This window comes from Cupressus sempervirens, chromosome 6 (genome assembly GCF_028749045.1).
Source record: "Cupressus sempervirens isolate cs-2001-9-10 chromosome 6, ASM2874904v1, whole genome shotgun sequence".
Lineage (NCBI taxonomy): Eukaryota > Viridiplantae > Streptophyta > Pinopsida > Cupressales > Cupressaceae > Cupressus > Cupressus sempervirens.
The window spans coordinates 554,285,432-554,301,498 of record NC_143123.1 but is presented as its reverse complement, the minus strand read 5'-3'; the positions used below and the strand labels follow the sequence as shown (position 1 = coordinate 554,301,498).

The 16,067-nt window shown below is 37.2% G+C and overlaps 1 protein-coding gene across 1 annotated transcript in view; it reads left to right on the top strand.

Moving 5' to 3' along the window:
• Positions 1-13,096, top strand: part of LOC149553459 (dehydrogenase/reductase SDR family member FEY-like) — a 48,145-nt gene extending 35,049 nt beyond the window's left edge. The window contains exons 5-8 of the mRNA XM_089788905.1: positions 11,729-11,830; positions 11,940-12,032; positions 12,121-12,193; positions 12,479-13,096. Coding sequence (XP_089645031.1) covers positions 11,729-11,830; positions 11,940-12,032; positions 12,121-12,193; positions 12,479-12,759 — 549 coding nt within the window. The 3' untranslated portion in view covers positions 12,760-13,096. The remainder of the gene's footprint in view (positions 1-11,728; positions 11,831-11,939; positions 12,033-12,120; positions 12,194-12,478) is intronic.
• Positions 13,097-16,067: the final 2,971 nt, after the last annotated feature.

Genomic DNA, 16,067 nt, shown 5'->3' with positions numbered 1-16,067 from the left:
ATCAGAGCATCCAAAGAGGGACATCAACTACATTTCTCTCTCAAATTTTATAAATAAATAAACAAAAATAAACCCTTATAATAAAATCACATTGATCCAACTTGTCCTCATTATTTATCATATCACTATCTCCACTGATGATCAAGGAGCAGCCTGGAGGATGACAAGAAAGCCATGCCAGTTCTTTTTTAAAAATCATTTGCTACATGCACTGAATATATTCCAAAAGTTATCCCATGGAAAGATAAAAGAATCCATTTAACTCTATTATGGGGAGATCATACAAAGTCCTTAACTAATTTGGCCTCTCTTGTATGCTAAAAAAATGGTTTGTCCTCCCTCACTTTTGTAGTAATTAGTAAAAAGGAATCTGGCCCTAGGTTATATATATTTTACAAGCCCATGCTAAAGAAAAATCTGCACGTTTTACCTCTTGAAGCAATAGGAAATCTAACCTGTGCTTGGGAATGTAGAAGTTTCTAACCACAAATCTCCTATCATTTGCCTCTCAGCCTCTCACATCCCAACTGACAATCTTTATCAAAAGTACCACTGGAAGAGTTATTACAGAGGAGAAGAGGCTCCCTCTCTTCTGTACAAGTTTTGAAAAGACTCATATATCACAAAGTATTAGGAGCAGATGCCTTCAAGCCCAACCCCTAACTGAATGCCAATCTTACTTTTAGGCTTTAGCATCCAAAATGACATTTTCACTTTCCATAGGGCTTGGGCCATTTTGGTGAACATTGACCTTTTTGCTATTAACAAAAGATGTTTTCTCCTCTTTTGACCACTTTTTCACTCTCTGTTCTAGGGGTTCCCTTATTTTGAGGCAATTAGGAAAGCATGGAATCCTGACAAGAGTTGAGGCCCTAATGCACCTTTAAAATGCCTTGTTGTTTTGTCCACAATATTTTCTTTATTGGTGTTTCCAACTGAGTATCTAAGGTAGCTCTATGAATTAGCCATGTACAGTCTACGTGTCCTTGGGTCAGTGGCTAACAAATATGACTCAATCAATGGGTTAGTTTGATCGAAGTCCTTTGCACTTTAGGCTTTGCAAAACCTAGGCGGGTTCCCATTAAACAATATCTGACAGATCCTAAATTCAATTTATCAGATATTGCATATTGTATACCGAGGAAATGAATGATTTCTACAGACTGACTTCATCTTTTGGTAATCTAACATCCTTAAGCACGGAATCTGAGATTTTAAGTTAACACTAGTCGTACAAACATAAAATACATGAAATGAAATTGATTTTTAGATTTTGAATGTTTCTAGTGTGTGCAGAGAGAAAAGGACCTGACTGGTGCCTATCCTAGGTTAGATGTAGTCAAAATTTAGAAAATAACAGAAATTTGCACCTTAATCTTATTCAGAGCAATGGCCATGTTTTATTAATGCTTTACATTAATTAGCCACCTTATGGAATCTCAAATCTTACTTAATTATCGAATTTGCAAATTTGAAACAATTGAAACCAATGTGAACAGATTTAAGCATAATTAATTCTTTCCTTGAAAGAAAGCAGAAATCAAAATCACACATCCACAAGAAGTTTGTAGATACAAATTGAAAATATCTTTGATATATTGATTTCATATAAAATCAAATGTACAAAGATGGAGACAAGTTGAAACTCTGTTATTGATATTTCAGATTTGCCTTGAGACTTGCAATGCGAAAATTACCCTTACAGACTGAGACTTTTGCTTAATATGAACTAGACCTAGACAGAGTCAACAAGCTATTTCTATTGACACACAAGACTTCTGAACCTTTAAACCATGGCCTTGATTTCTCTTTAATAAGACAAGGGAGCAAACAAGCTTTGGGCCATTTACAGAATGACTGGCTGGTAGTTAACCACCTGAAGTCACAAATAGCCAAAATACTCTTTGAGCAGCTGCAAAAGAGAGAAAACATTCTTCTGATTGGTGCAGGAGGTAGTTGCTGATGATGTGCTTGTCAATTATTCACTTGCTTGAGTCCAGGTATTGATCAGATCTTCCTGACATCTCACTATCCTTATTTACTCGTTTGCTCTGATTCTGTTGGTTGTAGAGCTTTTCAAGAAATTGGCCATATTTGTTCATTAATTCCTCCGAAAGGTGGCTGAGATTTGGTAGATTGATATCTAAATGAAATCTTATACTTTCAGTAATCCATTTCAATCCAAACTCAAAAATTTCAAAAGTTCCCGCCAAACTGCCAACAACTAGTTCCTGGGTCAAAAATTAAAAAATTGAAAAAACTGCTAACTGGAACCCAGGGCTGGTTGATTTTCCTTTTTTCCCTATAAGGCCTAATGCTTCTGCTTTGATGACAATTTTTGTTCTGATCAATCCATCTTCAAGCTTTGGAAGATGGTCCAGGTATATGCTCATTTTTTCAGTGGACCTGTATTCTTCTGAATTGACGTCTTCAAAAATAGGGCCTAATATATTCCTGATGTTTGCCCCCACTCAGATTCTCTCTTCAATTCTCCAATGTAATTAAATAATGAGGGCATATTAAAGCTTGAGTGAGCCTCAAATGTTGTCAATTCTGATTTTATTAATGAAGAATATAACTTATGTGATTCTAATTAATGAATAAAGGGATTATACCTTACATACAAATCATGCATGGCCTGGTGAGCATTTTGCTCAAAAGGTAATTGACCAAGTCGGACCTTTATAGCATCTGTTTTTCGAAAATGGAACAATACAAAGCAAGAATCTTTGAGATGCAGCATTGTCCTTCTAAATCCCTGTATTCATCCCCTGCTGCGTATACATGGCTTAAAATGGCTTCTAATCTATAACTGAGTAGAGAACTTATTAATTTTGTCAATTTTTTTTTTCTTTGCTAGTTGCATCTTACAACTGTCCTTTTGGCCCAAATTATTTCTTTATTCCTCTCGGCAATTTCTCTTTCTAACTGAGAGATTTTGACTCTAGATGTGGCCAAATCTTGCCTTAATTTAAATAATTCTTCAGAAGAAATTATTGGTTGTGCTGGAAGAGGAAGCAATGCTTCTCGTGAAACTTATTTCTCTCCAAGCCTGTGCAATTCCTCAGTCAATCTTATATCGTCCATGAGATTTTATTGCAAGTTTCTCTGTAAAATTTGCACTATGAGATGTCAATTGGGCAGCATGAAAAACTGTGGTGTTTGAAGGTCTTCTTACAATCAAGTGCCCACACAACTCACTATGTTATTTTACATAACAGGCTTTATTTGTCGCAGGAAAAATTTATCAGATGGCCAAAACATCATGCCTATCATTAAAAGTAGAAAATCCTTGGTCAATTCAGGGCCCTCATCAAAACCAATGCCCTCTTTTTTTTTAGCTGAGGATATGCCCCATTCTTAAGCAAAAGAATGTGTCTGTTACTTACAATTTGTCCACCTTCATCTAGGGTCATTGAATCCAATTTTTCTTTGACCTTTTGAATGATTTCTGCTGCAAGTCCGTCACTTTGATGAGCATTTGGATATAAAATGTCTGATTCTTCTTTGATTTGATCCCCAATGACCTTATCCAAGAAGAGCCTAAATTCCTTTGTTTGGATGAACTCTTCATCATTTTTGAATTGTTCGTAAGCCATTTGTGTTATGTCATGGGTCTCCACCCAATTTGAATGAAATCAAGGCCCTTTCTAGTAGATCCTTCAGAATATCTCCTTTTGGAGTATCAAAAGGATGAGGCTCATTTGCCCTATTTTATTCTGGCAAAAATCTAGTATCAGGATCGTCATGGGGAATTTCCCTTCCTGGTGACAGAATATGTAAAGGAGTCACAGCCCTAGGGCTTCAGGAATGATGTTCAGATTGGGAGCTGGATGATGATGGGAATGGCATGGGTTGCTTTGATGATGAAGCATTATATGAAGATACTAGAGGAATATGAGGTGGAGTAGGAATTGCAACGAGAGCAGATGACATTGGTGCAGCAGGAGGAGGAGGTGGTGGTGCAGCTTGCCTTGGCTGAATCCTTGGGGCCGTGGGGGCCAATGGCATTTTGTCAACATCGTATTTATAAGAGGCCTAAATTGCTCACAATCTTGCCTCTGGATCTGTCATGTCATTTGGATAAGCCTTGTATGATGGACATTCTCTTCTCTTCTTGGCCTTTACATATTGGATCTTGAACCCCCCTTCTCTGATGTTTTGCCCTTCTGCATAACCTTGTGCATTTTTATAGCATCTTCTTCCTCATCATGCTCTGGATGAAAGCCTTTGTTCCGAATACTGACATGATATCCTTGATGAATAATTCAGGGCTATACAGCCTATACTTTGTCAAACCCATATTTTAGGGCCTCAGTTCATTCAATAATAGGTTCAAGGCATTCTTTGTTGGAGTTGATGAAATCCAACTCCGAAGATGCCCAAGATCACCTGCATGCAAATAACTTGTCAAAGGGAAGCCAAGGAGAGAAGAGCGTGGAGCTAGGGAAAAACCCTAAACAGACATGAGAGACAAGAAGATATTGCAACACAAGAAAATATGTATTTACAATATGCAAGAAGTGATGATGAGTTATGAAATACAATGAGGGAGCTCGAATATAAAGAGCTCAAGGAATCTCCTAGAACAAGCTAGAAGACGCTAGGAGATAAGTGTGACAACTAAGCATACATCCACATGAGGTGGAAAGTCTTCGAACAAGGTGAGAGGATAAGTATGGCTTAGGAGAGAACAAACTCTCATATTGTCAACAACTTATAACAAACTCCTAGACTACGACTAATAAATGAAATGCATTTACCTAAGTAAGCTTAAGTAAATAGAATAAATAAAAAATAATTAATTATTTACTCTAACACCCCCCCTTAAGTGCAACTTAGAGAAATGCCTTAAGCTCACAAAACTAAGAAATGCAGAATGCAGAATGGGTCCTAGCAAAGAGGCCATGTTAGGTACCCATGTACAATGCAAAGAGATGCAACCTCTGTAAACGGGGAAAGAAAGAAAACCACGTGGGAAAAACCCTCCCCCAAAAAGAGATAAGAACCTAGTAAAGAATTGAAGAAGCCTCCAACTAGGGGAATGTCCCCTAAAAATAGGAACAAGGAGTGATCATGAAGAGCATCACTGAAGAATGAAGAAGCCGCAAATCTACCATAAAAAAGAAACTGGTGATCTGAAGAACCTCCATGGAAGAAGAAGGCACGAACCGAGCATGTCTATATGGTAGATGATCCATCTCACCGAAATGCATAGGTAGCTAGCCACTACAATTGCCTCGTATATAGGATCAACCACTGAATACATAGTTCACACTATCGAACTATCGAACCATGGATGCATTAGAGCAACAACATAACCCCCCCTTAATGTAGACGGGGTGAGATGACAGGCAGTTGAGAATGTGGGCCCAAAATCTCCTGCAGACGAACCAAAAACGACGAAAGAGGAAGAGGCACAAACACCTATAAAGACACGGTCACAACGACGCTGCATGGGGCTAATGTCGTGGAAGGGACACTTGCTTGACAAAGGAAGAGGGCACAAAAATGGCAAAACCTATCCCCCCATGGTGCTTTATAAAAATAGTGCAAGTACAACTGACTCAAAACAACGTTCATGACCCTCGGAATGCAAGAGTGGCATTTTATCTCAGTGCAATACATAAAAGTGCTTCAAAATGATAGCTACAATGATCAAAAAAGGAAAAAAGCTGACACAAAAGAAAGTACACCCTAAAAAAAAAGAAACCATGCCAAGAAAACGATCCTCAGACCTAAAACACTCAAGATATCCACCATATAGCAAAAATGCTAAAAATATGATAGAAAGAGCATAGGCCAAAATCTAAGGAAAATGACTACATTTTTGAAAAGATGACAAAACCAGCTTTTCAAAAATATAATGTTTTCAAAAAACTGACATGGGACGCAAAAGATATGCAAGCCGGAGTAAAAAAAAAACTTCGGACTTTAAAAGAAAAAACGGGCAATAAAAATGCATCAAAATCTATAAATACTTGCACCAATGTCTCCGTCTCGGAACTACCTTTTCGGTGCTTCTTTCGGATCGGAAAAATACCTCCGTATGCTCAAGTTATGGCCAAAAAATCGAAGGTAGGTCAAAAAGGACCTAGGAGAGGTGCAAGAAGGATGATGATGCAGGATGACGTTATGCTGACATCAGCAATCTACGGCATTAAAATTGACGACCAGTCAGCTGTCGCAGCAAAAAAGGAGGCCACGTGGCAAGAAGAGTGATGTGGCAAAGTTCCACATGGCACCCGTGCCACGTGTCACCCCCACAGTTGCTGACTGGGCTGCAAAAACGCTGGTGACGAGGTAGGCGGTGTTGATTGGGCGCAATGGCCGCAGGGGTGGCGGAATTGCAGAAGTCTGTCGGCGGAGTGGAGAAAGACGGGGGCTCCGCCCAGCTACGGCGGCCGATGGGTGGCTCGTCGGTGGCGGTTGCTTAGCAACGGAGGAGGGAGGCGCAGCCGGCTGAGTCGGGGCGCAGGTTGCGTGCGGGCGGCCCTGCGGTGGCAACTAGGCAGTGGCGCGCTCTGCGTTGCAATTTTTTTATTTTTTATTTTTTACGTCAAATCGTCTGTACGATCGTACAGAAGGGTTTGCAACCAAATTTTTTTGCCTCCTAGAGCCCTGTCTCCAAAATCGGAAAGTTTGATATGAATCCTGACTGCAAACGGCCTTCCGGATTCAATGGGAGCTTCCGTTTGGGCCCAAAGTGCTCCAAAAATTTGCTGTTCCCCTGATTTGAAGAAAAATGCACAAACAAACTAGGGTTTGTGACTTCAAATCACAGCTTCAAAAATCTTTCAACGAAGCAGCAGTAGGGAGGCTCTAATACCATGTTGGAGTTGATGAAATCCAACTCCGAAGACGCCCAAGATCACCTGCATACAAATAACCTGTCAAAGGGAAGCCAAGGAGAGAAGAGCATGGAGCTAGGGAAAAACCCTAAATGGACATGAGAGACAAGAAGATATTGCAACACAAAAAAATATGTATTTACAATATGCAGGAAGTGATGACAAGTTATGGAATACAATGAGGGAGCTCAAATATAAAGAGCTAAAGGGATCTCCTAAAACAAGCTAGAAGATGCTAGGAGATAAGTGTAACAACTAAGCATACATCCACATGAGGTGGAAAGTCCTCAAACAAGGTGACAGGATAAGTATGACTTAGGAAAGAACAAACTCCTGTATTGTCAACAACTTATAACAAACTCCTAGACTACAACTAATAAATGAAATGCATTTACCTAAGTAAGCTTAAGTAAATAGAATAAATAATAAATAATTAATTAGTTACTCTAACATTCTTATTGTAGATGTGAAAGTCTGAAAAATGGACTTGAAAGGGCTAAAATGATCCTCTTTTGTTGGATCCTCCAACATGAAACTTCTCTAATTCCCGGAGTTGATACATCGCCTCCAAAAATGCAATTATGTCAGGAACTGATTTTGGCAAAACATGGGGGTGGACAGGTGAGCCATACAATCTGATGATTGCATTGTCATAAAAGAAGAACTAAATCAACTGTGATCTATATTCATTTCAGGAGCCAAATCCTCAGGCCTTAGGAATCTCTTGACCTTCATAGATAGATCCCAATCTGTCTCTTCTCCAAGAAAAAAAAACGACGACCTAACAAAGAAACTCTCAATAATCACATAGTTTGCAGCATTACAATGCTTGACCCAAATGTAAGTCCATTCTTGGACTTGCGAATACATAGTTTGCAGCATTACAATGCTTGACCCATATCCAAGTCCATTCTTGGACTTGCAAATCTTGGTTTCCATCTTTATGGTCAACTTTCAATGGGGTTCCCTTACTTTTAGACCGTTGAACAAGAGAATGTGCATCAGAATAGAGTAATATCTGAATAGAATCTTGTAAGTTCTCCCTTCACCTGCACTAGGGCTTTGTGCAATTTTCCTGCAGGCCTGTATAATCAAAAGACTTGTTCCAATCCTTGGACTGAATGTCCTCCCAAAACTAACATGTTATGAGGGATTCTTAAATCTGCAGCAATGCTAAACATCTGGCACAAAGCATAATATGTATCTCTTAAGTATATTTCTAACAAATCCTCATGATAGGGGGACTGATCAGATAAACATTGGGAAGGCTCAACTCATGACCAAGGTGAGCAGGAACTGACTGGAACATGAAGCCTGAAAAAGAAACTAGGCCACCACAAACTAGTGGTCAGGGTTTTGGATTTAGGGCTCTGGTGACGTTTTTCCAAAAACCCTACCCAGCAGAAAATTGACCACAAAAACCTTAACAAATTTGAACAGTCCCAACACTCTTTTCCCAAGGTGCCACCATTAACCACGAGATTACTCAAGGGTTTTAAGTGTGTTCTAACAGCTAAGGGCTTGCTATTTAACAACTTGGTATTTTCTGCAGAGATAAGTAACAATATATTTTATACTCATCTTGATCTTGAATGTCTTTTGGAACATTAGATTTGCAGTTTTGTGGAGGTAATTATAATTTCAAATTATTGCTAGAAACTTCAGTACCCAGTTTCTGTTTCTCAATGAGATCTTTATTTTCCTTGACATTTACACTGCTATCTATTTTAAACCCATGGGTAGTTTTCCTTAAATGGCCCATCCTTACATTGCTATTACATGGGCAAGCTTTTGGTGAAAGGGATAAGAATCTTAGAATCAGAGTTTTTGTGTTCATGCATGGAAGAAAATATCTTGTATATTCAATTTTTATTGCTTCTCCCAGGTGTTTCAAAACCTGTGGGATTAAAGAGCACACACTCAGGACATTACACAGTTCAATCGTTTGGGGCGAGGATTTAACACATTTAGGGCTTAGGATTGTGCCCCGTTGCAAAACTCTAAAAAGAGTAAACATTCCAAAAGCTTTCATTTAAAATATGTTTTTGCATATTGTCATTCTTGAAGCTATCAAAAATAATTCATTTTTGTGGTACATGGAAAAAAGGGAACATGCAGACCCAGTTTCTTACCCCAGACAGAATCCAACCGATCATCAATCTTTTTGAGACGGTAGAGCATCTTGGTTAACAAACAAAGAAAATAGCCACTTTTTCAGCCTGTTTTTTGTTATGCTAAATTAATGTTGTATTAAATAGAGGATACGAAAGCTCTAGAAATAATTGCTAGAGAATTCAGTACTAAAGACAAAAATATAAACTGCCTGAGAAACTAAAGACTAAGTTCTAACCAAGATGAACATTAAAGAAACATTACAATGTTCTAACATCCTCCCTTTAATAGTTATTGTCTAACACTCTACATACGACTATACACATCTTGTGGTCAGATTTTCTTCAAAACATTCTGCTGCTGTGGAGACCCTTCCTGGATTTACAGAATGTTGACGACCAAGACTAGCCAAAAAATAGAGAAGGCTACACCCTTCTTCAGCGAGCTCTGCAACAAGAGCTTGCCATTGACTCTGCTAGTGAGATGAGTCTGCTTTTAACACTCCTATAATCTGCAAAACTTCTGACTAGAAATCATCACAAAGCATCCAACTTGATGTTGGATAACAAAGGTATCCCTCCTTGTAGCTAGAGACACTGAGAATAGTTGCCACGACTTGGGGGAAAAATAGGCAAACCTTTCAAATTTTTGCAGAAGAGTAGAACACTCCAGAACAAACTGCAAAAATCACAATGTTTGAGGAAAAAAATCACCAATCCCATGATTTCATCTTCGTTCCTTTTGGAAAAAACAACAAAAAACCCACAAAAGAATGCCATGCGACTTTTACAGCATCAGAATTTTTATAAGGGAAAAAATTATGAAAACTCATAAGAGAAACCTTCATGCGGCAAAACATAAGACTTCGCATGGTAAAGCAACACATGCAAGCAACATGCAACTCACAAAAAGCACATGCAAGTACATGCAACAAATAAACAACCCTTGAAAATTAGGCTTTTCCTGAGATGAGGAAATTACAAGATCAAAACTCTCGACCAGGCTTGGGATTTTCAGCAAAAATCTTTGAAGATTAATCACAAGATTCTCATAAAATGCCTCCAATGATTTTTATTTTAAAAATCGAAAAACAAATTTCGGAAAAAAAATTCAAGAACTGTCAGTAAAAAATTCGCCAAATTTTATGAAATCCCATTGACCTCCTCTGATCCTGTGCTATGGTAAACTGATGTGTTAAACGGAGGAGATGAATACATTTACAAAGTCCATGTTTCTAAAAGAAACAACACGTGAACTAGAGGCGAAAATAGAAACTGTCTAATAAATAAAGACTAAGATGACCATTGAAGTAACTTTACAATATTCTAATATGTTTCCCTACTTTCACTGATTGATTTCATTACTTTGTTGAAATTAACTGAAAGGATAAACCAGAGTTTGAAAACCCAGACTCACTGCAGACTCGGCAGCCCCAAAAATTGGACTTGGAATTGGCAAAAACTTGCGAAAGGACTTGGCAAAAGAAAAAAACCCATAGTTTTACAAAGAAAAACAAAAACAAATTAATGCATTTAGAGAACATAAAGCTGTAATTGAAACATTACACCTCATATGATCTCCAAATACTCAATATTTGAAATTTCATCATTCATATAGTTTCAAACTTCAAAATATATAATAGCAGCATAATTTCCAAATGTGAAAAACAAACTTAAGACTAAATATAATGATTTGTCCAAATATGAAAAACAGAAAACCAAAGACCACATATAATGATGTCCAAATGTGAAAAACAGCAAACTAAGGACTACATTGAATGGTTGTCCAAATGTGAAAAACAGAAAACTAAAGACCTGTTTTAAGCAATAACAAATAAAAAAAGTGAGAAAAAGTGGGAAAAAATGTTTTAAGACTGACTGTGCATTTGAAGCCAGCGCTGAGAGTCATTCATGAAGACTCAGGGGCACTGATATCAGACTTGGGCCTAGTTCACTGTAAAAACTTGGGAGTCCAAGGGATGGACTCACCCGGACTTGTCTCCTAAGTCTGTGGAAAGTCGTCTCTGCTTGCTCAGGGGCTCACAAGTCTTGGTGAGACTGTGGTGAGTGCAGAGTTTGTAAATTTTATTTTATGCTTATCTTTATGGCCTTCTGCATTGTTCTGTGCTTGAAATACCCTCTCATCTTTCTCCATTGCTTCAAAACCTGCACCAATGGGTAATTCCACCTTTTCATCACCTGTGAGATTATATATATGAAAGATTTATTAAACCCTGTGTTCTCCTTTCCTACAATTGTCATGGGAACCATCAAGTCAGTCTTAACCCCCAACAGCTAGCAGGGGGGTTGTACAACTGCTAATTTACATTTTTGAAAGGAGCAAGTTTGTAAGCTATCTGTGGGAAAAGAGAAAAAGGAGAGTGTGAAAAGACTCCAAAAGAAAATAAACAAGCCACAACATAAGAAAAATGACAAAAACAAACACCACAATTTGCACAAGGACAATGAAAGGAACTAAGACCACCACAAAGCAGAAAAGCAGGCAAGAACGGATAACTTTTTGTTTCCCTCACCAGAGCTCTCTTGCTGCTCTTTTCTCCTGACAGAAAACTTGTTCTCTGGCTAGAGGACATTTGCTCATGACACAATTTATGTTTGATATGTTTGCCATTCTGTACCTTCAAATCATATTGGTTGTTTATGCTTCTTTGATTTAGGAGCTCTTCAGTAGCTGCTGAATGCTGGTTTTTGCAAAGGGAATTGCACCTTCATGGCCATTGACATGCTTTTCACCCCTTCTAATAGATGCACCAATTAGGATTTGTGGATCCTGAGGACTTGAATATTACATCTGGAAAGAGGAAATACAGCAGTACTGCTGGTTATTCGGGAAGCAAACTTGCAGAGGTAAGAAATTGATGCATTGAAGATTTACAAATGACATTCCTAGGATGCATTCATTTATAAGGGCTCTGGGACTTAAGCTTTAACATATGGTGTGATGCTATCTTTTCAGATTATGTTTAGCAGTGTGCTGCAGAAAAAACTACCTTCTGAAGCGGGTGTTAATGTAATGTGTGTTTCTCCGGGTGTAGTTATGACAAATGTAGTAAGTATCTTCTGGTATATGATAGCTTTTAATTAGAAAACTTTAACTTCTCTGCATGTTTTTCTAAGTGTTATTTGCTGCATCGCAGGCACGAGATTTACCATCAATAATTCAAACCGGTTACCACCTGATTCCATATTTTCTTTTTAGTGCTCAAGAAGGTTAGCTGCCTTTGTTATGGAGGATGTTTTGGAGGATCTTTTTTAAAGCTCTTCCTGTTGATGAAGAAGATACTAAGCATTTGTGGCTAAAACTAATAGGCAAATGGAGAATGTGAATTGTATGAAGTACTTTATGACCAACGTATTTAATAGACACAGATACCTGTAAACAGTGGAAGAACACTAGCAATAATTTTCTTCATCAATGGTTACATTTCTCTGCTTTCATCAAATTACATTTCCTGCTTGTTAAGCGTGCTGTGTTTTTCTTGACTTTTTTTGCAGGTGCAAGAAGTGCACTGTTTGCTGCAACTGATCCTCAGGTTCCAGAATTTTGCAGTGCTCTAAGGGCTGACAATTGGCCGGTTTGTCCATATTTTTCAGGGGAGTGTCGCCCTGCAAATGCTTCAGCAGAAGCACACAATACAGATACTGCTTCAAAGGTTTGGGATAAGACTTTGGAACTCATTGGTGTTCCTGCAGACATTGTTGAAAAGTTAATAGAATGTGAGCATGTTCCAAGTGAAAATGGGCATTCTAATATAACGGAATCGGACTGTTTCTAAGATGAGTGTGGATATGTTTAATGTAGACTTCATCTTTTTCTCAGGTGTAAAATACTGGGTCTCCAAATAGTCAATAGAGTCAGCATGTGCCTCTTAACTTTACGGTTACAGTTAAATAGATTGGTCATAGCTGTACGTTTCTTCAAAGATTTTGATTTTACGAGGCCATTATCTTATGAGTCCAAGGAAGGTTCCTTGGAAATCACAATGATAATCGTCAAAGGAAAGTATTCAAATTTGACTGTTAAAATGTAAAGGCACAGCTCTGTCAGATTTGTTTTTCAATGACTAAGCATAAACGGATATTCTAATTGAAGATACTTGAATTTGAATTGGAGATTACTATGGTACTAGTATATTTCCACACCAATGGAAGAATTTATGATGATTATTTGTTACTGCATTTTCATGTTGAGCATTTTAAAAAGCAAATGCCCATTTGTGCATACGATTGACTCGATCAAATAATTAACCGGGTCTGGTGTGGAATTTGGTTTAATTGAACCCTAGGAATTGATCTGCATTAAATTAGCGTATTAAATTGAACTAATCTAGTATATAATTGTATATACTTAGCACACAACGGCTTGCTTATCCCTAAATGTTATTAATTCTTATAACCTAATTGCAGATTAATTACACCATCAGTTTCTTAGAACAGAAAACTAATTTTAATTTATTTGATTTGTAATCAAATGTACTCTAGGTAATTTAACATCACTAAACAACAAATGTAATTTCACATGAAACCATAACAAAATAATACATATAATCGAGGAAACTCAAGTATGGGGAAAACCTGCAAACAATGTTTATTCAACTTCAAGAGCAATAATTCATACAAGAGACAACAAGATTGCCGCAACAATTACACAAATCATTTCAGCTTCACTATCCTCTTTCTTTGTTTAGAGGCTCGCTCTTATTGAATCTCCAACTTTTGCTAATGGCTTCAACTCAGGGTCAATTGATAACTTTTAATCCAAGATTTTGTTGCATTCCAACTCCCATATTTAGACAACAAACATTTGTATTGAATTATGTGCACTACAAAGAAACTATGATTTCAACCTAACATCAAGGATTGTGATTACAATTGATAACTACAACATGCTTTACTCGCTGAGATAAGTAAACAAAAGTTTGAACTTCCTCATGCACATTAAAAAACTCAACTTGCAAACACTTCTTGAGCTACAAAAACTAACACTCCCTCTTAGCAAAAAAGGTGTTTTGCACAACACCCAACTTATCCTTGAAGTATATAAACTTGCCCTTCATCAAGGCCTTGGTCAAGATGTTTGCAACTTGCTTGTCTCTAGGAATGTCTTACAACTTCATAGTCTCTTTTTGCACACAATCTTTGATGAAGTTGACTTGATTTGAATGTGTTTAACTTCTCATGAAACATTGGATTCTTTGTAGAACTCTTGACTATAATAGTAAATGATTGTCAGATCTAGCTCAAAAAGGCCAACTGAAGTTTTCCTAAGCCATATAGCATAACATGCAGGCACAAATTTGACCTTTGTAGTACCTAGTGCAATTGCCTTTTGTTTCTTGCTAAACCAAGAGATTGCTTCTAATTCCAAATTGAAACTATATCCTAAAGTGCTTTTCCTATTAGTTGTGTTGCTTGCCCAATTCACACCAATGAACCCCTCGAGCTTCACTCCATCTTGTTGAATATACCCCAAGACACACTCAATTGTGCCACAAAGATACCTCAAGTGCACTCACTTAAGTTGTTTTCTTAGGATCGCTGCAAATGTAATATCACTACCATAATGTTTGGTATGTGCTTTCCAAATAACAACCATCTCTCTAATATAGGATGAAATATGGATAGACATGTCCCTTTACGAGACATATCTATTCTTTAGAATTTAATTAATACAATGACAAATATATATACATATATAATAAATATATTTACTATAGTTTATCCAACTATAGTGCATAAAGTGAAGGACTGAAAACTAGTCCAAATGCAAGAATATCCATATGAATCGTTCACAAGTCTATCCAAACCACACAAATTCCTTACAAGTCAACTTCACAAATGTTGAAAGGACCAACACACACTAAAATAACATCTACGATCTCCCAAAATCCTTCAATAAGGAACTCATAAGATCAAATCCAAATGCACAAATAAATCCAAATCCACACCCATCCATATATCATGCAAAATGAAAATGGGAGAGGGACTGCATCACCCCTCGAGACTAGGCTTAGTCCTAGAAGTGTGCAAGTCAAATTAAATAACTAGTGCATAAAGTGAAGGATTGAAGACCAATCCAAATGCAAGAATATTCATATGAATAGTTTATAAGTCTATCCAAACCACACAAATTCCTTACAAGCCAACTTCAAAAATGTTGAAAGGACCAACACACAATAAAATAACATCTACAATCTCCCAAAATCCTTCAATAAGGAACTCATCACATGTTAGAAAAGACACATCTGGCCATGACATTTGTCAATAAGGAATAGCATAAACCATACTACCTCATCACGAGGTATCTAACTACAAAAAATTCCTTCTAGGGTCTCCTCTAAGACCAAGGCAATAAAAAATCTCAAGCGAACAACTTAATCAAAAGGGAAAGGTTATCCCCAAAAGGTGAAAAAAAATACTGACATGCTCTACTGGAGCATACTTTAATCCAACCACAATCTCACTAGCTAAACCAATAATTAGAAAAATGAGGATTCTCTACCAAAATAATGCTTCTATAAGAGATACTACATCCAAATCAAGGGTAACAAAAGATACAACCATAAAAAAATTTCCTCTTACAAATAAGAGAACTCACATAACAAAGTTTCAATAGCATACTCCTTCCACATGAAGGGATACTCAAAGCCCAAATAAATACTAAGAATAGAACTGATGATTTCTCAGACATATCATCTTTAATAAAGTGAAAAAATGCAAGACATAGTAGAAATACCAAACATTTAGAATAATCACCATAAAATTGAAAAGGAAAACCTTGAATGAGAAAATTATCTATTCCAATAGTAAATCCCAAAAATGAGATCATTTTCACAGTAAATTCACTAGAACATTTATCGTTTTTATGTTGGTCATTTGTCAGAATATTAACGCACTTCAATTGGACTGTCAACATTGGATGTTGTCAAAAAATTTACATAAAAAAGTTTTGACGCTAGTCGTCGGTAATAGAATTCCAATGCCAATGCTTTCACATAAAGGATGGGAGGATGTAACCCATGATGTTGTGTGACTGACAATTAACACACTAGTGAAATTCTCACCATCAACAAAATTTTGACAC